We start from the raw sequence: 23,925 nt of genomic DNA, 5'->3' as shown, positions 1-23,925 counted from the left end.
CATTATTTCGAATTTTTAAGATTAATGTAATAATGGTCTATATTATATCTTCTCTTTTATCGTTATCGAAGCTAGATTCCTAAGAGAAAACGAGACTTCGCTCTCTATGTATTTTTCCTGTTTCATGTCAAAATATCGGAAGGTGCTGCCACCTCGCGGAGATTCGTGGCAACGTGAAGCCAAGTGAAGAACGCGGAGTTGAATCGGAGCAATTCGTGGGGACGATTCGATGTCGTCCGTGGAACGACGATGTTCGGCGTCGCGTGTCACGAGTCAGCGAAGAGTACCTCCTCGGCGAGCGGAGCGCGGTACAATCGCGTGGCTACAAAACGGGCCGCGGTAGAAGATCGCGTTCAGTAGCGGAGCGCGCCGCGCGCCGGACGGACGCTCGAATGCGTGCGCGGATGTGGAACGTACGCTTGTTATGTATCACGACCGGACAAGCGACGCATGCTGCGCGTTTCTCCGAGGAAGAGTAACCAGGAAGAGCGATTGATCGGCACGCGACAGCCGCGCGGGTTCAACATGTCCATGAAGGTGAGTGTCGACGAGTCGCGGGGAGCAACGTCATGGTTCGCGGTTTATGTCATCGCGATTTCCGCAGAAGGATTTTTTTCCCCCCTTTAGCCTCCTCGATGCCGCGTGTTTGCCTCGAGGAAGTTGCAAAGTGCGCTTTATGCCTCAGCGTTTACGTTTACGCGTCAGATGCATGTACAAAAGGAGAATTAAAATGCACGTTTTTTTTACATTCTCCCCTCTTTCGTGTATTATTGTAAATTAAATTTAGCAGAACACTCTGGCATTTATATACATATATATATGTATATAATTTCTTAAAAAAAAAAATAAACAAATTTTATTCTACATTGAGTATTCCATTATATCACATCTTCATAATTCGTCATTTTATCGCTTATCGTTATTGTGCTTTAATCTTTTCTTTTGATTAATCAACTGTTTTGAACCCAGAAGAGGACGTCATTCTTCTCGATTAACTGTTGATTCGAATATATATTTTGATTGTTATCTTTCGTTCTGCGCGACATCGAACACAATTCGCGTAAAACGTAATCGAGTAAAACGCGAGTGACATTATATGTTAAACGTATACGACACGAATATACGTCTTATCTTTTATTAGCGCGTTATTCCTGGTTCTTTGAGCGCACCTGCGATCGTGAATGCGATTAAAAACGAAAGGCGAAGTTATCGCGCCACAAGGCGCCGTTTAACCACTTCCTCGTCCGGATATTTTCGCTGAAAACTGGTCGTAGAATATATATCAGGATTTGATACTTTTACTAATTTAAAAAAAAATGAGATTAAATAGTAGAATGTATGAACCTATTACGTATTATTTTTAATTGAAGTATCGCGCAATTCAAAGTAATCAGATAATTTAATCTACTAGCAATGTATAATTAATGACTAGACTTTATTAGATAAATATTATTAATATAAATATAGAAATAATATAACATATTAATAAATTAATAATATAACATATTATATAAATTAATAATATAATATTATTAATTTATAATAATATGTTATATTATTAACTTAGAATATTATATTATTCGTGACACATATTGCATAATACTAAATGTAGGGTTTAAAGCTGGTCGCACGTCGATGTCAATGCGATGTGCGAGCACTTAATCTAGTTCATTAAATTTGCATTCTTTATCTACATGATATTACGTAAGATTTACATCAGATTTTTCCAACGTATTTGTCGATAAATTCGTAGTTGACAATCATAAAAATTGTAAAACGAAAATACCTATATATTTTTCTTCAAAATATTTTTTGATATTTATAAATTATTGAATAAAGTTGCATTAATTTTTTATTTTTATATTTATTTCTCTATAAAGAAGATTATATCTACAAAGATTAATCGCTGTATCATGCAACATTATGGGAATTTTTGAAACGAAAGCATGTTAATGTTAGAATTATTCGTCTCTCGCGTTTTACATACAAAGAAAATATTTGTGTTATTGTGTACGGTATCGCTGTAAAATCTATAATAAGACTTTTCCGGTTCATCAAATATAGTCCAACGTATTTTACAATTTTACGTTTGTGCATGATGCGTAGAATTGGTAAACTGTATAGATCAACGAAAAAGTTCCAAATATATATGTTGAGTTTTTATTTACAAATTTATTTTTTTCTTGTTTGTAGAATTCTTGGAAATATTTCGGAGCGAAAGTTTTATTAAAACATAAATCCGCGGGATCGGATCGACATCAACAAACCTCGAGAATGACACAAATATATTTTCAACATTCCGCAGGATATTTCCTTTCTCTCTCCCTAAAAGTTATTTATGAGATAATTTACGATCTCGTAAACAATCGAAAGCGGGCGTCGAATTTTAATCATCGTCGAAGGATTTAGAAGATATTTGCGTAAAAATCACACGAACATGGAGAAGAAAGACCGGTGCCAAGAAATATTGATCCCATCGAAGAGGATCGTGAGCATATTTTTGAGATTATGGAGGAGCTAAAAATATATTTGTGACTTGAGCTTTCACGGTCCCGACGAATCATATCCATATTCACGCAGCTACATTAGTATTCCACTGTACATACATGTGTCGTCCATTAGTTTATATTACAGTCCGGACTGAATTTGGTATGAGAATGTTTGTCTCTCCTCTCAATATTTCGCTAACGGAATTGACTCGGATATATACGAAAATATCTTTTGATGAAAATATGTATTGAAAACATGTCAAAATGTTCAAAGTGAAAACCAAAAAATCAATTGAATAATTTCTATAAGTGAATCTAAAGAATTTAAAAAATTATATTACACTTTTTTACAATTTTTAAAAATTTAATATCATATCTTCCTAAATTTACTCTTGATTGGTTAATTAATCTTAATGTTTCCAAGAAAACATCACAGCATTATCATATTAGGCTGTCAAATTTTATATTTGCCATGTGACTTTAATGATTACAATACATATATTCAGGGAACGTATTCATGAAGTTTTAAATACTTCCTGAGCGTTTGTATAGTTTTGTATAGTAATTCTCTTCAATTGTAACCACTTTACATAAGTTCAAGGAGATGAGAATTTCATTAGCATGTTTATTAACTTGTTTTCTTTTTTTCTTTTTAGAAGGAGTCGCCTTGGGATGTGGAGCTGCATCTGGCGGCAGCACGTGGGGATGCCAAGCGTCTCCGTATTTTATTGGACTCTGGACGTGTCCACGTTGATTGCAAGGACAAGGTAACATATTTTTGTTCCTTTCAGAGAGCTCGCTAAACGATCAGAAAGGTTTTGCAATCGAAATAAAACATTCGGGACACACATACACAATTTTTTCTTTAAAATGAATTCTCTCTCTTTCAGATATCAAAGTAACTAACTTGGGCTTTTCTTAAGCACACTCTTTGTTTAAACCCAATCGATTTAATTAGCTTGAAACCAACATTGGTTTGATTAATTCAGAGATTCGTATGAGATTGCTTAAGAGCGTGTATGATGTTGTTCTTGATCAAGTCAAGTAGACAGAAGCTCGCAGCTGATTGAAATAGCGAATAGTGTTACAATAAACCGACGATTTCATGGCAGAAGCGGCGATTTTCTCTCCTTGTTGTCAGTCCGCTCATTATGCAAACAACGATGAAAAGCGAGCAACGCACGAGTAACGTTATACTCTTCTGGAAAGTGGTTTATTAGATCACGCACGGACGCTAATCGTGCCACTTTTCGACCTGGAAGCCAAACGCGTTTTACCAGCGAGCTCATTCGAATGAAATCGTGTCACCGTCAGGATCGAATCGAGTCGTGATTTTGTTTAGTCGACAAGCAATAATAGTATACTTTCTGCTGCTCGTGACTTTCTGTCCACTCGAAACTCCAACCGAATACCATCTCGCGAAGCTTCTTAATATTATTAGCTTAACGAGATATCCGAGATGAGTTCGATGTAAAAATAAAATATTATAGGTGTAAAGTACACATTTATAATTTATAAGATTTGTTTTGAGGTTTGAGGTTGTTCAGAGATTGTTTTGAGATTGTTTGAAATTTGATTTTGAGTTTTGAAGATTCGATTTGTGATTTATAATTTGTAATATTTGTTATGAAATTCTTTTTAATTTACCAAAATAATGAGGCCTTTAATTTAATTAAAATTTAATTTATTTAAAATAAAATATCGATTTTTTTCAAATGACACTTTTTTACAAAGAAAATAATTTTGTTACTTTGATTTATCCTTGTTATGCATACACATATTGTGTACGTACTGTATTTTGTACGCAGTATAATATGTATTATACTATATACATAGTACGCGCTAATTGCGTTAATGGACTCAGAACACTTAGCTTACATCTTGATAGCTCGCGAGGATTGATTAGAAAATACATAGCGGCATACATTCGCCGGTAACGTTCACCGGTAGAGGAAAGTTTTCGTGGCCAATTGAATCTTCGTAGCAAGCGTTAAGTTTTGTAAATGAGGTCGTTTTCTTTCAGGATGGCACGACACCTTTGATTTTAGCTGCCGCCGGTGGCCATATCGATGCTGTGACCGAGCTGTTGCATCAAGGAGCGGATTCTAATGCTAAAAGACTGGTAAGTCCTAATCTTATGACAAAGTTCTCATCAAGCGATCGAAGAAGGAATAAATAAAATTCTCCTCGCGAGTGTAATAATTGCACGAGCGCGTCTATCGCTTCATTTTGTATGATTAAAAATCTATATTTAGCATGAAAGAAAAAATATAATTAATTCTTTATATATATATATATATATAATATATCCCATAATATTAATCGAAATAAATAATTTTTTAAATTATTTAAATTACTTAAATAATTTTTTAAATTATTTAATTTGATTATTTATTAATTATTATTAAATATTATAGTAAATACTACTTATGTATAGTAAATACATAATAGTATATATATATATATATATATATTAATATATAATATATAATAATACATAATAGTAAATTGATATAATTTGATTAATTTATTTAATAATTTTTTTATTATTAAGTTATTGATTATAACACGAAAGTTATTGTTATCAAATGTAAAACATTAGTTATCTCTTACTTAAGATCATAGGAGATAGTCATTGATGAGATAAGTGATATTCTGAAGATTCTGTCATACTTTGTATGACAAAAACTCTATTTGTGAAATCATATATGGTCGTTAAACGACGTCGCGTGCAATTCGGAATACTTATTTTATAATTGTTGCAAAATATGTAAAATTATAACTATTAATAATTATAATTATATAATTATAACTATATAATTACATCTATAAAACAGTTGTAATGACGTGATAATATGATGATGATGAGTTTATTAGAATATTTTATTATGTCTCCAGGTTTATACGTTATTCTATTTCTCTTATATAGACATCATATTTTTTATCAAAACCGGTATTGAGTAATCTTGAGTTCGCATGCTAATTGCAATTAAAGAACGGAATATGTATAACAAGATGTATAACATATAACATGATAAGCACTGTGATAAGCACTGTGGAGCAAATTTTTCAATTAATTTTTTTTGCTACATAGAAAATTTAATCGCAATGTTATAACTTTTTTCACAATTTCTTAATTTTCAAGAGTGTTTAATCAAATCTTTTAAATTAAAACATGTTAATGTAGATTTTTTTACATTAAATAGCACAGGCGGAAAAGATTTCTATTTATATTCTAGAAACTTAATCTGTGGGGAGCTATTCATTTGTAAAGTGAAAAAATTTGACGCGATCTTATTACGAATATCATTTTCCTTATTTTTTCGTTGCTTCTCGAAATAGAATTCGTGAAACTTCCTGGAGCACTATTCCCCTTGCGACGCGTTGTATCTTTTTTTAAACGCATGCAAAGAGTCTCAAGCGCGACATAAAAAGCTCGTAGCATGTCACGCGAAGTACCAGGAAGTTGTCGGGCATTCCTTTTTTAAGTGCCTCGTAAAGATTTATTGTTAAACCCACGCTTCTCTCTTTCTACCTTGGTGTCTCTAAAATTACGGCATTGTATGTAAATTGATGACAAAACTGCATTCAACCAAACAACGTCGCGCTGCATTTCAACAAGTAGAGAAATAAAAAAATTTAGAAAGTGCATTGTAAGAACTCTCATGATCTTTCTTTCAATAATCTTTATGAATTAAATTACAGGAAAGATTTATTTATCTAATTATTTTTTGTGACATGGAAAATCTGATCTAGAATATTTCAAAACTTATTTTTATTTTTTATATTATAAAAAAATAAAAACGGAAACGCTTCGCAATTTGTGTAAAACAAATTCCAGATCTTCAATTTCGCGTTTGATATGATTACTGTTAGAAACGGGAAAGAAATATTGCACGAGTAAACACGCTCATGGAAATAGAAGTGTATAACATTCAATATGGAGTTAATGATACTATTTGTACTTCTTTCCTGAGATTGAGCGTAAATAATGATGCGGTGTCGCACTCGACGCAGAATTACGCAAACGTTAGTTAAAAACCCGTTAAACGTATTCGTCGTCTTATGCAATCAGCGGATTGAGATCCAAGATCGTTTTCAGATCTGGAAAACACGATTCTCTTTAAATTAATACTCTGGTATCCCAAGACCGTTACTTACAGACATAATTATATCTCATTTCGATTTTCATATTAATTTCTCAGTACGCGTAGTAATCTGCTAATAAATCGTTAGGAGCAACAGTAATTAAACGTAAAATAAATTATAGTCTACGAAGAAAATCATGTCATCATCATCAACAAAATTCTTTTTTCTTTCGAAATTTAAAAAAATCCACAGAGAGAGAGAGAGAATTTGATATTTTAACAGCTGTTCCGTAATAGGTTTTAGAACGTTAATCCAAAAGAATATTTATTTGTAATATAAATATTCGCAAATCGATGAGCTGTTAGAATCAAGTGAAAGAAAAAAAGAAAGAAAATATTTCAAAGTTGCTTAAATAAAGCACACGTGAGCTTGTGCTATAATATTGTGTTATAACGTACGTGTAAGTCGCGTGAGTCTAATAGTAGAGAGCGTCTATATTATATGTAAGAATTAAACATAGAACATAAAACATGCAACAACGGTAACGTGGCAGTTCAGGAATTATTGCTGACACTATATGCATCTATTGTCTGTTTAAACATATTAATTCTCTTTCTTTTTTCTTTATCGTATACACCATCATAGGTACTTAGAATTAAAGATAATTCTACGTATGTATTATATATTTCATAAAGTGTTCATACATTACTCGTGAAATATTAGAGAGAACTTCAATAAAAAGGAAATAAATAATAATAGATCATGCATTTCTTCAAATTTAATTTCTGTTGAAGCGAAATGCGCTTTTTCTATTTTGCTCTTTATTTTAGAGTGTTTATATAAAGAATACTACTGTTAGTATTACATCATCGATTTAAGGTTTTTCAAAAAATTTGTAAAACTGATAATATATATGTATACATATATAATACATTCTGTGAAAAATATATTTGATATACATCTATTTACATTATATGTTAATATTGATTTTTTATTTATTATATTTATTATTTATTATATACATATATATTTTTTTAAATTCTTACATATAATATCTTATAAAATTTCATTTGCATTTTTTGTGAATCTCTTGCAATCAATCAGCAATAATAACTTTTGAATAAGCGTGACATTTAATCATTCTCATTTATATTAATTTAACTGAATTGTTTTGACTTTAATTTTTAACACGCAAATGTCGCAGAAAAATTAAAAGAAACTTCTATAGATGGTAACATCTAAAAATTTTCTATCCGCGATTATTGATCGTCTAAATATGAACAATACCGGCGAGGGTGAATGACACCGCTAGGTCGTCGACAGTCTCTGATAAATTATATATCTTAGATAATCGCGCGCTGGAAAAATCACGTTATCAACAAACGTTATAAACAAACATTAATTGAAGCGATTTTGTAATGTAAAGCGTCGATCAAATTTGTACTTAATAATCGATCAAGTTTAATATCATCCGGTGAGAGTGTATCACGCGCCATTTACTACTGATTATCTTTTGATTTTCCGGTGAATTAATTGAACTCGATGTCCCGCACTTTTGCGAAACGAAAATAACTGACCTTTTGTTGTCCCACTTGGGACCGATGCACAATTGATGGAATTTGCATTCGTAAGCTATAAAGCGCGGTACCGCTATGCACGCATGCCGTGGCTGATTCAGCAGACATCTCTGAAATAAAATCAGATCTTCAATTCCTACCTCACATTGAATTTTTCTCCAACAGTCAATTCTAATTTTTGATACATTAATATCACATTTTTTTGCAAAAAAATATTTATTATTTAAAAAAAAATGCTCCAAAATTTATATACGTATAAAAAGAAATTTAGATTACTAGGATACAAAGCTCATTCTTATCAAAAATATTTTTATATATTATATTTTTTTATGTATTATCTCTTTTAACATATTTATGTTATAACTTTTTGCAGATAATATAAATAGAAAAAAAGACTTTTTAAGCCTTCAAAGATACCGATTTAATTTTGAAATGTCGCTCAAGCGTTTTAAATAAAAATAATTCAATCGCTTTAATTTAACAATTTGTTTAAATGTGTGTATGTGTATATCGTGCATTTTATTTGTCCGGTTGACCGGGTACTTTTGCGAATGTCTCCTCGCGCATGATTGCACCGACAGCCGAAGCGAAAGAAACGTGTCGCTTCGACTTTTACCGCCAAACATGACAGGCTGCGATCGTTATAGCGTTATAGAATTTCTGCGGTTTAGTAATGGATAGGTATAATGTCCCCCGCTTCGTTCGCCACGCACCGCGGCACATGTAACTCCACGCTCGTTGCATGCACCCGCGCGGCCCATTTCCAGACAGGGGAATCCGCTCTGCAAGTTGCAAAAAAAGAAAATAAAGTTCACCGCGCCTTGCAAACGGAGTGCGCAGGAGAGCATAACTCTGAGAGATAAGCACGATGAGGAATGTAGAAGGAAGCACCGAGAGAGGCCTCAATCTCTTCCTTACTCATCAAAAATAATATTAATAGCAAAAAATTGCGCCACACCTCGCAAAACTTTGAAAAAAAAATGTTCAATCTCGTTTCTCAGAAGGAGAAAAGTTGAAAAACAGGACAAAGCTGTGAGAGCTCGTTGCTGCTTCGAGAGAAGCTTTTATGGCAGTGAAAGTACTCGCGACGGCTATATTTATTTAGGCGTGGGCCTATAAAGTCTGTGCAAAGGAAACGTCAAAATGAATCTAGATTAAGAAGTTAATATCCTTGGAAATTAAATTCGTAATAGTAAAATAAAAATGTTAGAATGGGAATATGAACTCTGTTGTAGTTTGTATTATTTTCATCGAGTCAGATTGAGATAATATTACACATATATATATATATATATATATATATATATATATATATATATATATATATATATAAGGAGTCTCTTTTATATAAATAAATTAATAATTTTATATAAATATTTATATAAATAAATCTCGTCACATATGTATAAAATAAAATGTCTTAAAATATGTCATTAAAAAGATTCGTAAATTCTATCAGAAATATCTTTTTACGAAAGTGATAGATGTGTTATATATCATGACAAGAAATTTGGGGAGCATAATTAATTCGAATGGTATTATCGCCGAATAATTTTGAGAAGTAAAATCTTAAGAACTCTTTGCGTGTGTTATAAGAAAGGGAATAAATTAATTTTCTTTCTCAGATTGCTTCCAAGAAGCGTGTCGAGTTTCAATGCATTTATAGAAGAGCATCGTGAAAATTTGACAATTTGCTAACATCTCGTGCCGCTTCTGTGATTTCTAATTTTTTTCCAGATTTACTTCTTACATATTTCTTTCCGCGTGCTTATAAGATACGATCGAAATCGTATTCTTTCCTTCTCCCTCCCCCCCCCAAGGAGTTTATCTTCCTTCGTGAAAGCGTAACGGTGGATTCTAATTGCTTCGTCATATGTAATCTCGAAGCTCGAAATAAACCAGAAACTCAATTGTATTTCGATATCGATGAAAGTTTCGAAAATTTATTGCTTCGCGCGCGAACACGATATGTGGCTTCATGTAGTCACGCTTTATAACGCGAATCATTATCTTAAATTAGGTGAAGGACAGGTCCGCGTATGCATTGTAAAACGGCGCTACGGTGCTTCGTAGAAATCGATAGTTAAAGGTTGCAAAGTCTCAGTACAATCATATTATGTACGGTCAACGAATTTACTAATAATTGCAAATGATGTTCTATTATAAGGAACACATCTTTCGTAGAGAAGATGTTATCGATCCTTTCTTCTCTCGTCTCGTTTCGTCTCATCTATTATTGTACTTATCTGCATATTGTAAAAAAATTGTCACATATCGCGAAGAGTCTCGCGAACTCCACTTTGGGACTTAAATCGAATAGTCCACTTAATTTAATTATCTCGATTCTTGAGAGGGAGAAAGAAAAATACTTTCCATGACATTTATTTAAAAAAGAAATAAATATATAATAAATTATTCTTGAATAAAGAAATCGAAATCATCAAAAATCTTTCTCCTCATAAAATTACAAGATACACTCGTCTAAATTCATATAATCTTATTTTAATAAATAAATAATTGCCTTATTTTATTTAAAAAATATTTGAGATATTCAAATAAATCGTTCTATATATCATTATGCATAGTTATATCTATAACAGTGTATATAACCATATGTCATATTATATAATTTTTTTTTCAGACTGGGACAACAGCTTTGTTTTTCGCTGCCCAGGGTGGTTACATGGACATCGCGAGTCTACTTTTGGAGCACGGAGCGATCGTGGATTCGTGCAGTATAGTAAGTGAGAGGCGGTAACATGTAAACGAGATCTCGCTGCTCTTTAAACACTGATTTATTCCACGTGGATTTCAGGACGGGGGCACGCCGCTCTTCGTCGCATGTCAATACGGCCATCTGGATGTTGTGGAAGGCTTAATAGAGAGAGGTGCCAGTCCGAACGCTCACATGAAAGTAAGAGAAGGGAATTTTTCTCTCTACATCGATGGAATTTTATACATCGAGGATAAGAAAATAAGACATAGTAGATTGATGATTTATCAGCATTATACTTTAATTTATTTTTGTCAAGCTCTGTTAAACTCGTCAATTGCATATGTTTCTCATAGCATATTCGAAGCGAATAATTTCAATAACTTAGATATTTATCTTTACGAATAGCTCCATTTCTAAATAATTATTTTATCGAATATAAATTTCTCTCAAGTTGAGATATAAATTTCTCCGGCGAGTTAAATTGCTCTTCATATATGTGTTCAATAAGAGTATAAAATTGAAATTTATTGCTCTCGGAGCGATCCCATTCGGTCGGAAACATTACTATGTATCATGTATATTTGAGATAACTATGTGACATTAATATGCGAAAGTTAAGAATTAATTACGGCTTGTTAGGACGGCGCCACAGCACTGTTTATCGCCGCCCAGAACGGTCATCTTCGTATTCTGGAGGTCCTCCTGGAGCGTGGGGCGAAAACGGACGCGGCGAGAACGGATGGCGCCACGCCTCTCTGGATCGCGTCACAAATGGGACACGATCATATTGTCAGGAGGCTGTTAAAAGCCGGCGCCAAGGTTGACGCCACTAGACACGTAAGTCTTGCGTGTCGAGAACCTCCTTCGCGTTTTCCATAATTTACAGAAAGCAAACTGTGTTGCGTCACCGCGAACGATCTGCTCTTGCAGGACGGGGCGACTCCGCTTTTCAAAGCCGCCCACAAAGGTCACACCGCTGTCATCGGTGAGCTACTCAAGTATCGTCCCTCGCTCGGCGTCCTTCCGGTAGGTCTCAACGCAAGTATTAAAAAAGAAAATTAAGCAATTTTGCGAAGTAATCTTATCTACCGACGACAATCTATTTTAAATAATTTAAATTTCGCAATTAATAACAATTTTAAATGAACAAGATAGAAGGCGAGATTTATATATATATATATATATATATATATATATATATATATATATGTGTGTGTGTGTGTGTGTGTAAAATTCTACGTAGAAAACATATATGCAAGGAATGATTAAAATTCTTTATCGTTTTAAGAACGGTGAAAGTGCATTGCACGCTGCAGCCTTGACGGGACACATGACAGTCGCGAGGCAACTCGTGGGAGCGGGGGCAGATCCTTTGCTCGTAAATCAGGAGGGCATCACGCCGCTTCAGCTGGCTGTCAGGCATTCACAGACGCAGGTCGCTAATTACTTAAGGGATAAAGTGAGAGTGCGAACCGCATCCTGTTAATGATACTTCCTGCTCTATCCTAATATTCCTTATATCAAGATTCGGGATATCGTTCGGCTCAAATATTTATAAGCAGGATGTAGGCACATTAGAGATACAAGGAAAAAGCTTGATTTTAATTTGTTTCCATAAGAGTTTTATTACTGACAAGAGAATCTTATATTATAATGTTATATTTGAAAAATTATTTTATTTTGTTATATATATTTTATTAAAGAATATATCTGTTATTATATATAAAAAATATTCTTAGCATATTTAATGCGAGCGTTATATTTGTTATTCTCTTACATATTGCTAATAAAACTCTTATTGATACTGAAAATAAAACTAAGCCATTTTTTTATGACAATGCTCTGTATTGTATAAGTGATATTAATGATCGCTAAGTACGTAAAGAATGCGACAATGAAAGAAAGTTTAATAATTTTACATAGTAATGTAAGTTAACACACTAACAAGCACAAGTCGGTTATATCAATAGAAAGTGTGAGCAGACATCCGTCTTTATAAGAGAGTGATTAGATCTGTTTATTTTAATTGCTCTTTTTTTCTGAAGCCTGAATTTACGCCAATTTGATTTTAAGTACAGAAAGTAAAGTAAAAAGTGCAATTGAAACGAACAGATCTATTTTTACGTAGTGTATATAATCACGATACCGTTCCATTCTATGGTAAATATCCCGGTAAAAATATTTTAATACATTTTTCTACTGTAAATATAGTATGGCCAAAATGTTATAAAAGACCGAAAGATGATAGATGTTTTTTTTTTTTTTTTTGTATTTCACAGTGGTATAACACATCCACGTTAAAATATATACCATGGATTATATCCAAATTTCACTTATTAGCTATCTAATATTATGAAAATTCAACGTCTGTCAGCAGTCTATCTGGAGCATAACTACCAGTAAGATATCGAGATTTACTGAAACTAATGAGTTTCTAAGACTGACTGATTTGCCTTGACATACATATTTCCTATTATTCTATTATGCAAATAAGATCTTCTATCTATTACATAAGAGGTGCATGATGATAAGGTAGTTTTGACATCTGTTTGTAATACATTTTATTAAAATATGAATATGCATAATATCGATGCACCAGACAATGTTCTGCGAAAAACTGCAATAGTTTAACGCAAATATATATATATATATATATATATATACATACAATTAATGATCTTAAAGTTCTTACTGCAATGAATAAATTATAAGTGTGATATTTGAACACTTTAACATATTTTTAAATATTTTGTAATAATTTTAGCTTTGTGGGGAAGTAATAAATATTCTTCCCATCTTCCTAACACATAGCACTCGGTTCATTAGTTATAATTATTGTTATTGTTAATGAAAAAGTGCGAAAAATTAATAAATAATTTTATAAAGTAGTTGTTGCTAATAATATATAAAGTTATGTACATTACAAATATATTTCATTATACAGCAGCATTGATATTATTGTTCCTTTATACAAGAAATATATGTATATTTATTACATAAATTTATGTATATATAATTACTGCTGTATTAATATTATTTATATTTTGCCGTATTTATCACAAAATAATTCACATAACATATGAAACGCTATAAATTGAAGTTATATTTCAGGCTAAACATACTTGAATAAAATGAACAATTTTTATTAATTCTATGATGGAGTCATACTACAACTAGAAAACTAGAATTAATGTAGTGTAGCAAATTAAGTTCATATTTTTAATTAATAATAAAATCTATTTAACTTTTCAATTAATAAGAAAAGAAACTTTTTATTTTACAATTAAAATAATTTTCATTAAATTAATAAAAATAACTTATTGTTGTTTAAAGATAATTATATACATATGTTATGATTTCTCTATCTTGTTTTCTCTCCTTTTCTCTGTGAATATATTACATATTATACATTATGTATTAAGATACATATCTCCATTTTTTTCATATTCTTCTCTTATCTATTAAACAAAAAAATAGAACACAAAAAATATAAAAATCCTAAATAAATATTAAATATTATATCTTAAATTCGCATTTTATTTTCATAGCATTTTTAAATACATGTATTATGTAAGTATAAGTAATTTTATAGATTACTTTTATAAAGGAAACTTTGCAGAAATTCTTTGTTGCCAAATCTTAAATCATGCTAAAGATTTATCGTTCTTTATCAAATTTTATTTTAAATATAAATATTATTGCTATCTTTTTGAAAAGAAAAGAAAACAATTTTTGTGTGAATACAGTAAACACGATTATCTTGATTTAACAAAAATTGCTTTGAAACTTTGTAACATTTTGTTTTTCTCTCTTTTAATTTTACTGAAATAAATAACAAAAAAAGATTTTACAATCAAAATATATATTACTTTTGTTTAGCGTATTAATAAATTAGAAACATGCGCAAATATTGTAATTGCTTTAATCTTCGGCCTTGCTGCTGTCAAGTGCTTATTTCCTATTTCATTTAAGATGCAAAGTATCTTCCACTTATGACAATGCACTTTACTCCAGAAGCATGACACGCATTAGTCAAAAGACGTCGCACTTGTGACTGAATTCATCGCCGATACGTTCGACTATGAATTACGAAATCAACTAAGTAGAATGGATTTTATGCGATATCCATAGTGCACTGATAAGAGAGATAACGAAACGTACATCGCATGTACTTCACTCACAAAAAATTATCAGTTATATACCGATTCTGAAGGAATACTCATTATGATTCGTGATCGTATGCCTGATTTGCGTGCAGTTAGTATTCTTTTTTTCTATAATTATTAGAAATGTAAAAGAAGAGCTTGAAATAATCATATGTCTACCTGTTGTTTCAAGCAATGCGGTCATGTATGAATCATATGTGTAAATAAAATTGTGACGAAGAAAAAAGTACGGCTTTAAAATCGATATTTAGAATTCATTACTATTCTTTTTCGCAGTTATTTACAATTTAAAGCAGATTTATGTAAATTCCGATTAATTTGCAATCGACGATTAATTTTATCAAATAATATCTACTTTATTTTGTTGATATACACACAAAGGCACACAAACACGTGAGTGAAATTGTTAGTTTCCTGTTACTTGCAGCATGAAAAAAAGATTAGATTATGAATTTCATAGTTAGAAATTTAGGCAATTTTGCTGGTTAAAGTAATCGCATCGATTTATTTAATCGGAATTTGACGTAGTTCTTAACGGGCAACGAAATTATCGAATAACATCAATTTCTCCAGAGCCGAAGTAACAGCAGTACCTTTGGCAGAGGATTCTTGCAGGAAGTACACCTTCAAATAGCTCAAAATAAAAAACTCAAGGAATTGCTCGACCAAGTACGTATAAATACTATCAAAATCATTCGTTTCATAATGAATATGCATTGTATTGATATAGGCCGAAGAAATACGTGCGCTAATCCATCTTATAGATAAAAATATTTCTATTGTGAAGGACTTGCACAACAATATTCTATCACACACGAACAAAGGTAATAATTACAAAATAATATAGTTTAAATCTATAATTTATATAAAATATTTGTTATATATTTGCAGATATTAAAAAAGAATTGGAGACGCGTACGTGTACGATCTCACAAACAGCTTTTCGCGTGCAGCGAATGTTACGAGGTAGGTAGATTTGTACGTGAAGTAATTCCTAGACAATTCTCATGACGCGTTCGAAATCATCATTCGGGTTTCATACTATTTCTTATGGAACTTATATCGAGGAGCATATTCCCGCTTGCTTGAGGATCTACGTAATCTTGGCGTAAAAGAATCGCTAGGATATGAATTTTGAGTTGATGTAGAAGTACTGGAAACAAGATTCGGCTCTGGAGGTGGCGTTTGTATCGACAACAACCTTTCCAAATGTGTCGAATTTGTATCTAACGTATCATCGCAAGGTGTTGCGAGTTGCTGTGAGCAAATACCAGAATCTATCGATTTGTTTCTGTAACGCATTATCATCGAAGGTGGAAGACGATGAAGTAAAATTTTTGGCGTCGATCGCCTGCATAGATCCAATAATTCCGAATGATTCCTGTGATTTATAAATGATGAATTAGCGCTCCTACCACTCTCCGAAGTGGTTTTGTCTTTCAGTTTCCTGAAACATTATATTATCATCATGTATATTTTTAAAGAATTTTTAGTATATGTTTGATAAAATAAGATCTATAAATTCACTTAAATATATAGACTAACATACATACCGTTGATAATGATTCATTTCTTTTTCCAATTCAGGATATTCATTTAATACATCGAGTAACTGCTCTTCGTCGTATTCCGAATAGATCTTGAATAGTAGACTCTCTGCATCATCTTCTAAGTGAGACTTCAAAGCGGCAAGTTTTTTCTTCAGCGCAATTAATGTGGGTAATAAATTGTCTAAATTATGTTTCTTCATCGCTGCTATGATAACATTCGCCGCGTTATTATTATTTGGCGTGTTAGAAGTTTCATCGAGCTCCGGTGTATCATCTTTTTGCTTCTCACCGGACGACGAGAGTTGTAAACGATTATTACCGATTATGAGCATCACATCCTTCAAGACACACGCCCCTTCCTCCGTCGTAACGTCGATAGAATTATGGTCACATATTTCACCAAGTATATTCTTAGTTAATTTCATAACTAATTTAAGCTTCGCCGACGCGTCTAAATGTTGCAACATATATTCGTAAATGATGTTACGTTTATCTTGATTCACCCTTCCAGGTAGCGTCAACAGTTTCCTCTCTCGATCGCTCATTTTGTGGCCACAAAACGCACTATGGGACCGATAATTGTTGTAATGATATATACTTTCAACAAACTGCTTAAAAATTAAAGTCTTATTCTTCGCTAGGAGTTTCTCTTCCACTAGGAAGATTGTCAGCTCGCGTATCATACCATCCGCATCTGATAGCATCGTCAATATATGAAAAAAGAATGGTCCCTTCATCTTTATAAAATCTTCCAGCAGCAGTTGAGTAAATATCACAATTATAGCTTCTCTCACTTGCGGATTCGAATCTTTCATACTGATGCACATGTCAGGCATATACGGCTCTACTAGATCAGTAAATCTCACACAAATATCAGCCAATGCTTTCGCGGCGTTTATCTTGACTGCGGTCTTTATCGACGACTCCGAATATGTTTCTTGAAGCATCAGTTTACCGAATATCGGTGTGACTTCTTTCGCGATTTCACGATCTCTCAATGCTTGCTGACAAAGAATGACTACCGCGGATGCCTGCAGATTCTTGATCTCTTTCGTAACTTCCGGCAATGATTCCCATTGTAGCAACAATCGTTCTAGAGCCCGTAGAGTTGACGACGAAATCTTGTTGGTGCACAAAAGCGATGCATGTCCCAATGTACATATAGCTCTTACCTTAAGTGTCTCTTGAGTAAGACTTACACTTTCTTCCAGACTTAAACCTTGAATCTCCGCCTCTGACAACTCCATTAGTTTCAACATATTCGTTTCCATTAACTGGCTACTGTTTTCAGCGTGCAAATATCGTAGTACGGCGTTCAGGATGTCCAGACAAATGCTGATTAAGTTGAATGTGATCTCAAAGCGGCAAATACAGTTGTAGAGATACTGATGGAGGTCCTCGAGGCAATTGCGATCTAAAACGCACCATGCATGTCTCAAAACATGCAGAACCAAACTTGCATGATAATCATTCTTCTGGATAATTTCCTTATAATTCGCGATATATTTATCTATAGTCGGAATCTTCATATTCTCGACTAAGGCAGCTAATAGTATCCACGCGCCTATATTATTATCTGTACCGATATGCGATTGTAAATTCGATATCATAGTATTGGTAATAACGCCGTTCTTAATCCACAAACCGCAAGCTTTCGACAAGTGTTTTCTCATTTTCATGTTACTCAATTTCTCCAGCACTTTCCATGGGAGATTATTAGCAGCATCCGGAATGTATGTAGAGGCTTTCATTATCCTATTTAGCAATACATTTTCCAAACATTCCAATACCTTTTCTTGTACTTTAACTTCGATATCGTATATCTGCGGTATAACAGCTTGTGTCCATTCGTCGAGGAGACTCGAATTATGAGGAAATTGTTGTAAAATCTCTGAAAGAACGTGCACCGCAAATTGACGTACTGTCAAGGTGGGATCCCTGCAACGATCGCTTATCACGCGCATCATTCTGTCTATAAGTGTTGGGAACATAATGGATAAATTTCTTAGAATTTTCAGAGCGCTTCGTTGAACCAACGCACGCTCGTCGTTAACTCTGTCTAGTAACATTGCAACAATAGTATTTGATCCTGGTAATGGATCAATATCCTGCGACAACGCTCTTTCCAATTCGTCGAGCATAGGAAATTGTTTATCCGAAGTTAAAGTTTCAAATATCTTTTCAAGAATCATTTTATCGGCATCATTATTGCAATCGGAAAACGAAGCAAATGTTGCCATGGCTTTTCCTCTTACCAAGACTGACTGATCCACACAACGGGACGATACAACGGCTACTAAAATTACTCTCATTTTCATTTTCATATCTTTGTTTAAATCTTTGTTGTTTGATAAAGAAAATTCCGTCAAGAGCTTTCCTATGATTTCTTGTGCGAATAGTCTGTAAGATATCTTACCATTGTGTGAAAATAATATTATATCTCTGAAAATCGTAATTATAATATTTTTGTTACATATATTTAACAGTTTTATTATAACAGCTGCTTGTCTTTGGCGACCTTCCGATCTTTCTGGACATTTTACCATCAACTGATGTATTAAAGTTACAACTGCCTGCATTGTTTCTGTCTCATGAATTTTTAACAAATTTTTTAAGAAATATATAATTGCTTCATGTATGATAATAATAGACTTTGGTTGCACATTTGTATGATGAAATAACAAATCAGGCAGCATGTACTGTGCTATTACCATTATAGTTATGGCGATAGTGCCATGATTGCTACCGCATAGTTCTTGCAAAGTCATAAATGCATTTTGAGACAATGATGTTAGTCCATAATTGTTGTGAGGCTTAATATACATCTCCAGTCTTGTAATATCTAATAACGTGCATATTGTAATATCCAAGGATTCTGTATGTTCCTTGAATCGAAATGACTTCAACATTGCAACAAGATCACAAATAATCCTATTCAATTCTTTTATGAGCTTTAACTTTTTTGAATCTATCATAACGTAACAATCTGTTGATTCATCATCAATACTAGAATTTATCACATTTGTTTCTTTATTATTTTTTCTAACGGGAGAAACTAAGCTTTCTGACATCTTCAAGGTTTTGAGTGCTCTCTGGTACAAGTTGGGATGATAAATTCCAAATGCATTGCTACCAGGTATTGTGAGAAACATAAGATACAAACTTGTAGCTTCCAGACAAGCCTGTCTAAAGTCTTCCTCGATCTCAGCACATTGTCCGGTCTTCATTATGTAACCAAGCATGGCAAGCAGACCACGTATGTTGATATTCAAGATCATCAGAGCTTGCCACGAATATTCGGAGGTTTCACGCTCACATTCGTTGGCGACGATCCATGCTTTCAGACTGAGACGACACTTGTACAACAACTGTCTCGCGTCGTCGCTCTCCAGGTACTCGAGATAATCATCAGGTGGTTCGTTGTAAGTCACAAACTCCGCATCCCAAACTGACTTGATCCAATCTTGGTCGAGATTGTCTAGCTTGAAATCGTGAAATATACGCAACGATTCCATAATGCGAGAGAAATGTATCTATTTAAAATTGCGCCCAAAACGTCAAATCGTTATCATCTTCTCCCGCGTGCGGCTCTCGCAGACGTAAACATAACCTTAACTTATCGTTGCGATAACGCATAGAGATTTGGAGAGGTTTCAGGTTATCGTTTTCTCATGCACATCGATAATTATTTTACGGTTCTGTTTCTTCGGTATATATGGACCAGCCAATGTTGCGAAAAATTTATCGCAAAACATTTCGTTTATTATAATAAAATGCATGAGACAAATAATAGCGTCCATATAGAAGCGAAACTGAATGACTGAATAACCAATAACTGGTTACCAATATATACATGTATGTGTATATATATATATATATATATATATATATATATATATATATATATATATATATATATATATATATATATATATATATACATATGCTGTACATGTACATATATATATATATATGCTTAAATTACCATACATACATATATGTATATAAAACACAAATAGAAACATAAATCTAAATAAATTATATTATTTTTCAAATTTTATACATAAATATTTAGTATCTCATTAAACATCTATATAATTCAATTTAAAATATAATATATATATATATGTGTGTGTGTATAAATTATTAATATATTAATAATTTATATGTTAATTACATGTATTACAATTAAATAGTAAAAAGTCAAATTTTGTAATATTTATATAATATTTATATGTTAATATAAATATATAAAACATAAATATGTAATATTTTACACACACACGCGCGCGCGCGTGTGTGTGTATATAATTTATGAATGAATTAGTATATAATGGTTTAATGAAACATTAAATATTTAAAATTTGAATAACAGTATAACTTATTTAGGTTTGTGTTTTTATTCATACAATAGTTTCATTTAAATTTGTATACTGTATATTTGTACTTTTTTCTCATAATTAATTCTATTAATTATTATTTTCAGATTTAGGAAAAGATGTTACAGCTGTCGATGACTTGACTGTAATCATGGGACAAAATGGATCTATATATACTAGAATCAAAATATTGCAATATACAACTATGATGCAGTTGTTTACTGAGATTATGGAAGATTATAATGTATCACTGTTTCGATATCATGATAAGTGTCTCTTGCTTTTGCAACAGCAGCGCTCATTAAGTGTGTAGTACAAAATTTTATTTATTAAAAGAATACAAATATATATGTTTATTATCAACTCATCAAGTAGATTATTTGTTAATCTAGTAAGACGGCAAGTTACAAGTGAGGAATTGGACCATATGCTGGACACCCAAGAAACTAGCTTATTTGTTGACAATGTAAATATTTAAATTTGTTATTATGATATTTATAATATTTTTTACATATAAATCAAATATGTGATTAATTATATTTAGATTTTAGAAGATAGCAATATTGCAAGACAACAATTATCAGATATAAAGAGTAGACATAATGATGTTTTGAAATTAGAAAAATCTGTCACAGAAATCCGAGATATATTTGTAGAAATTGCATTTTTAGTAGAGAAACAAGTGAGTATAACTATTTTCCTGTTTGATAAGAAAATCATATATATAGTAATACTAACAATACAGAAAATATATAGAATTTTTTTATAGGGAGAGCAAATCACTAATATAGAATATTTTGCCAATAAAACGACGGATAATATTGATGGCGGGCGCATTCATTTAAAAAAAGCAGAAGAAAAAAGCCATAGATATAGAAAGGTATTAGATATTTAACAATTTAAGTTTTATTTGATCTTATTTTCTGGAGGCGATATTATAATTGCATAATTATTTTTACAGCGGAAGATCAAGTTTGCCATTATTGTGAGTCTAATAATAATAATTCTTCTTTTATTCATTATTATATCATTGTAAAATATGTAAAATATGTCACAGACATTTTATGTTAATATTTTTAATTTCAGTTTAAATTATATGAATAAAACTTTTGTGTGTATAATATATTTTTATATAATAACTTATAATTATTTTTTGTTAGTACTCACGCATTTTTCAAAATAATTTACGAGTGCTTTCGCGCTCGGTCTTAATTTATAATTGGCTGTAGTACATATGAAAAATATTTCAAGTATCTTCTCATATTCTTTGCCCAAATGAATTGCAGGTAAAGCTGGACGTGTACCTAAAAAAAAAGTTTTTATTTTTAATTCAATCTAATTCAACCTAGTTAAACCACAATAATAATAAATAAAATAATAAATAATTAATTATTATAAACAATTAATAAATTAATTAAACAGTTAATAAATATTTAAAATCATGTATACTATTTACCATATTTATTACATGTACGTGGCATAATTTCTTTGAGGAAAGTAACACTTTCATCCATATTAAGTTTAGAATCATCAAGTTGATTATTTGTCAAGTCTGTGTCTGTAATTGAATCATTAAAAGATTCACTTTCGTCAAGGTCTTCAACGTGAGGTGCTGACAAAGATATCATTTCCCAAAGAATAAGGCCATATGTCCAAATGTCAGCAGCATTTGTTACTGGTCCATCTTCTGCAAGATAAAATTTTTAAAAAAATTATACAATTGCAAACTAAATATTACAATCGCAAATGAATTTTGAAATTAAATTTTTAAATTAATTGTGATTTCAAAGACTATGAATTAAAAACTTTATATATGTAATTTTGAAGTTTTAAGAATTGAAACATGTAGCTAAACAAATAAACATACCAAGTATAATTTCAGGAGGATTCCAACATTCTGTTCCAACATAAGAAAAGTTGCCTTTTGACGTATCTATTTCTAGAGATTCTGTCAATGGTAAAGCATTTCCAAAGTCGCACAATTTGACTACATTGAAATCATGGGACACCAAAACATTCCAACTTTTTATATCTCCATGTAATATATATGCTGTATGATGTAGATACTTCAATCCTTTTGCGACTTCAAAACCAACTTTCCAAATATCCTTTGCTGGGAATGGTTCATTTTCTAAAAGATCATGTCTTTCCTCTATCTTGTCACCTAATTTATGAAGCAATCACAATATTAATATAAACATATAGATCAAAATATTTAAATTTTTCAATTTTTTTCGTAAATACCAAGTGACATATCCAATGCTTCCATAGCCAAGCAAAGTTTTCCATCTACTCCTGTGGTAAAAGCTCTGAAACCGACGATGTTGGGATGATTCAATCGTCGTAGAACATCTGCTTCTAATCGGAGACGTCCATTGTTTACTTCATTGTTCTTTCCCTTTAGCCATTTCTTTACTGCCCAAGGGGAACGTGCAAGGCCTACTTTTGGCGATCTTTCCAACATATATACAGCGACTCCTTAAAAAAAAGATGCAAATAAATTATACTAATTTAGACGTTAACATTAATTAAACATTTCTTATTTATAATTTGTGAATTGTAGTCATAAAAAGTATTGGAAGACCCATACATACCAGTGCCATAGCCTATTTGTTGCAAAAAAGGTGATGCTGGTATTTTTATAGGAGTATTTAATTCGGAATTATCCGTTTTGCATTTTACTTTCGTTGGCGTACTGAATTCAGCCATGTAAACGAAATGGAGAAATAAGAAAAAATAAAAAGTGGACGAAACGACCAAACGAGGTATGTAACCGTTGACTTTCGAATAATTTAAATTTTACCGAATTGCGCAAGCGCACCTTGCGATGAATACAATTGGACACAACAATACGTTTGTTCGTTTTTAGTTGTACTCTCCACATACTAGCTCTTTCTTCTTTCTCTAAAGAAAATAAAAATAATTAATTTGAATCCTTACTGGATTTTATAATTAAATA

At 32.0% G+C, this 23,925-nt stretch overlaps 4 protein-coding genes across 9 annotated transcripts; 2 read left to right on the top strand and 2 right to left on the bottom strand.

Annotated features, from left to right (window-relative positions):
* Window positions 1-212: 212 nt before the first annotated feature.
* On the top strand, window positions 213-13,817 carry LOC145976568 (uncharacterized). Of its 2 annotated transcripts, none has more exons than XM_083107764.1 (8): window positions 213-537; window positions 3,149-3,256; window positions 4,513-4,611; window positions 10,797-10,895; window positions 10,971-11,069; window positions 11,511-11,708; window positions 11,802-11,897; window positions 12,160-13,817. In XM_083107764.1, the coding sequence occupies exons 1-8, from the start codon at window positions 451-453 to the stop codon at window positions 12,355-12,357; spliced, it is 984 nt and encodes a 327-aa protein (XP_082963890.1). In that variant the 5' UTR covers window positions 213-450; the 3' UTR covers window positions 12,358-13,817. The 2 variants fall into 2 exon arrangements, with proteins under 2 accessions (XP_082963890.1, XP_082963889.1); XM_083107763.1 differs by having other exon boundaries at window positions 215-537; window positions 3,146-3,256.
* Window positions 8,008-23,866, bottom strand: LOC145976561 (lymphokine-activated killer T-cell-originated protein kinase). Of its 4 annotated transcripts, none has more exons than XM_083107753.1 (6): window positions 23,561-23,866; window positions 23,211-23,444; window positions 22,834-23,130; window positions 22,423-22,653; window positions 22,134-22,270; window positions 8,008-8,265 (listed from the first exon to the last, which is right to left on the bottom strand). In XM_083107753.1, exons 1-6 carry the CDS (start codon window positions 23,673-23,675, stop codon window positions 8,023-8,025), a joined length of 1,257 nt encoding a protein of 418 aa, XP_082963879.1. In that variant the 5' UTR covers window positions 23,676-23,866; the 3' UTR covers window positions 8,008-8,022. The 4 variants fall into 4 exon arrangements, with proteins under 4 accessions (XP_082963879.1, XP_082963880.1, XP_082963881.1 ...); XM_083107754.1 differs by lacking the exon at window positions 8,008-8,265 and adding an exon at window positions 8,782-8,937 and having other exon boundaries at window positions 23,561-23,838; XM_083107755.1 differs by lacking the exon at window positions 8,008-8,265 and adding an exon at window positions 13,943-14,329 and having other exon boundaries at window positions 23,561-23,824.
* On the bottom strand, window positions 13,943-20,406 carry LOC145976540 (condensin-2 complex subunit D3). Its single transcript, XM_083107710.1, has 2 exons — window positions 16,591-20,406; window positions 13,943-16,484 (listed from the first exon to the last, which is right to left on the bottom strand). Exons 1-2 carry the CDS (start codon window positions 20,100-20,102, stop codon window positions 16,079-16,081), a joined length of 3,918 nt encoding a protein of 1,305 aa, XP_082963836.1. The 5' UTR covers window positions 20,103-20,406; the 3' UTR covers window positions 13,943-16,078.
* On the top strand, window positions 13,954-22,089 carry LOC145976569 (syntaxin-1B). Of its 2 annotated transcripts, none has more exons than XR_014440271.1 (9): window positions 13,954-15,128; window positions 15,611-15,706; window positions 15,768-15,861; window positions 15,929-16,003; window positions 21,074-21,271; window positions 21,359-21,432; window positions 21,511-21,648; window positions 21,723-21,846; window positions 21,928-22,089. XR_014440271.1 is itself a non-coding variant. In XM_083107765.1 (9 exons), exons 1-9 carry the CDS (start codon window positions 15,096-15,098, stop codon window positions 22,000-22,002), a joined length of 894 nt encoding a protein of 297 aa, XP_082963891.1. In that variant the 5' UTR covers window positions 13,954-15,095; the 3' UTR covers window positions 22,003-22,089. The 2 variants fall into 2 exon arrangements, 1 of the variants encoding a protein (XP_082963891.1); XM_083107765.1 differs by having other exon boundaries at window positions 21,736-21,846.
* Window positions 23,867-23,925: the final 59 nt, after the last annotated feature.

This window comes from Camponotus vicinus, unplaced genomic scaffold (genome assembly GCF_025532165.1).
Source record: "Camponotus vicinus isolate PSW18456_S1 unplaced genomic scaffold, iyCamVici1.0 SCAF_9, whole genome shotgun sequence".
In the NCBI taxonomy this organism is placed as follows: domain Eukaryota; kingdom Metazoa; phylum Arthropoda; class Insecta; order Hymenoptera; family Formicidae; genus Camponotus; species Camponotus vicinus.
The sequence above is the reverse complement of the archived record's forward strand: the minus strand, read 5'-3'. Positions and strand labels throughout refer to the sequence as shown.

Coding starts and splice junctions, on each gene's coding strand:
- LOC145976540 (XM_083107710.1), bottom strand. CDS start 20,102: ATGGAATCGTTGCGTATATTTCACGATTTCAAGCTAGACAATCTCGAC. Junction 16,485..16,590: donor GAAATGAATCATTATCAACG/GTATGTATGTTA, acceptor ATAATGTTTCAG/GAAACTGAAAGACAAAACCA.
- LOC145976561 (XM_083107753.1), bottom strand. CDS start 23,675: ATGGCTGAATTCAGTACGCCAACGAAAGTAAAATGCAAAACGGATAAT. Junction 22,654..22,833: donor TCCTCCTGAAATTATACTTG/GTATGTTTATTT, acceptor TTTATCTTGCAG/AAGATGGACCAGTAACAAAT. Junction 8,266..22,133: donor TAAATTATTTTGAAAAATGC/GTGAGTACTAAC, acceptor ATTTTATTTCAG/AGATGTCTGCTGAATCAGCC.
- LOC145976568 (XM_083107763.1), top strand. CDS start 451: ATGCTGCGCGTTTCTCCGAGGAAGAGTAACCAGGAAGAGCGATTGATC. Junction 538..3,145: donor GGTTCAACATGTCCATGAAG/GTGAGTGTCGAC, acceptor TTTTCTTTTTAG/AAGGAGTCGCCTTGGGATGT. Junction 4,612..10,796: donor ATTCTAATGCTAAAAGACTG/GTAAGTCCTAAT, acceptor TTTTTTTTTCAG/ACTGGGACAACAGCTTTGTT.
- LOC145976569 (XM_083107765.1), top strand. CDS start 15,096: ATGATTCGTGATCGTATGCCTGATTTGCGTGCA. Junction 15,129..15,610: donor GTATGCCTGATTTGCGTGCA/GTTAGTATTCTT, acceptor CAATTTCTCCAG/AGCCGAAGTAACAGCAGTAC. Junction 21,847..21,927: donor AAAGCCATAGATATAGAAAG/GTATTAGATATT, acceptor TTATTTTTACAG/CGGAAGATCAAGTTTGCCAT.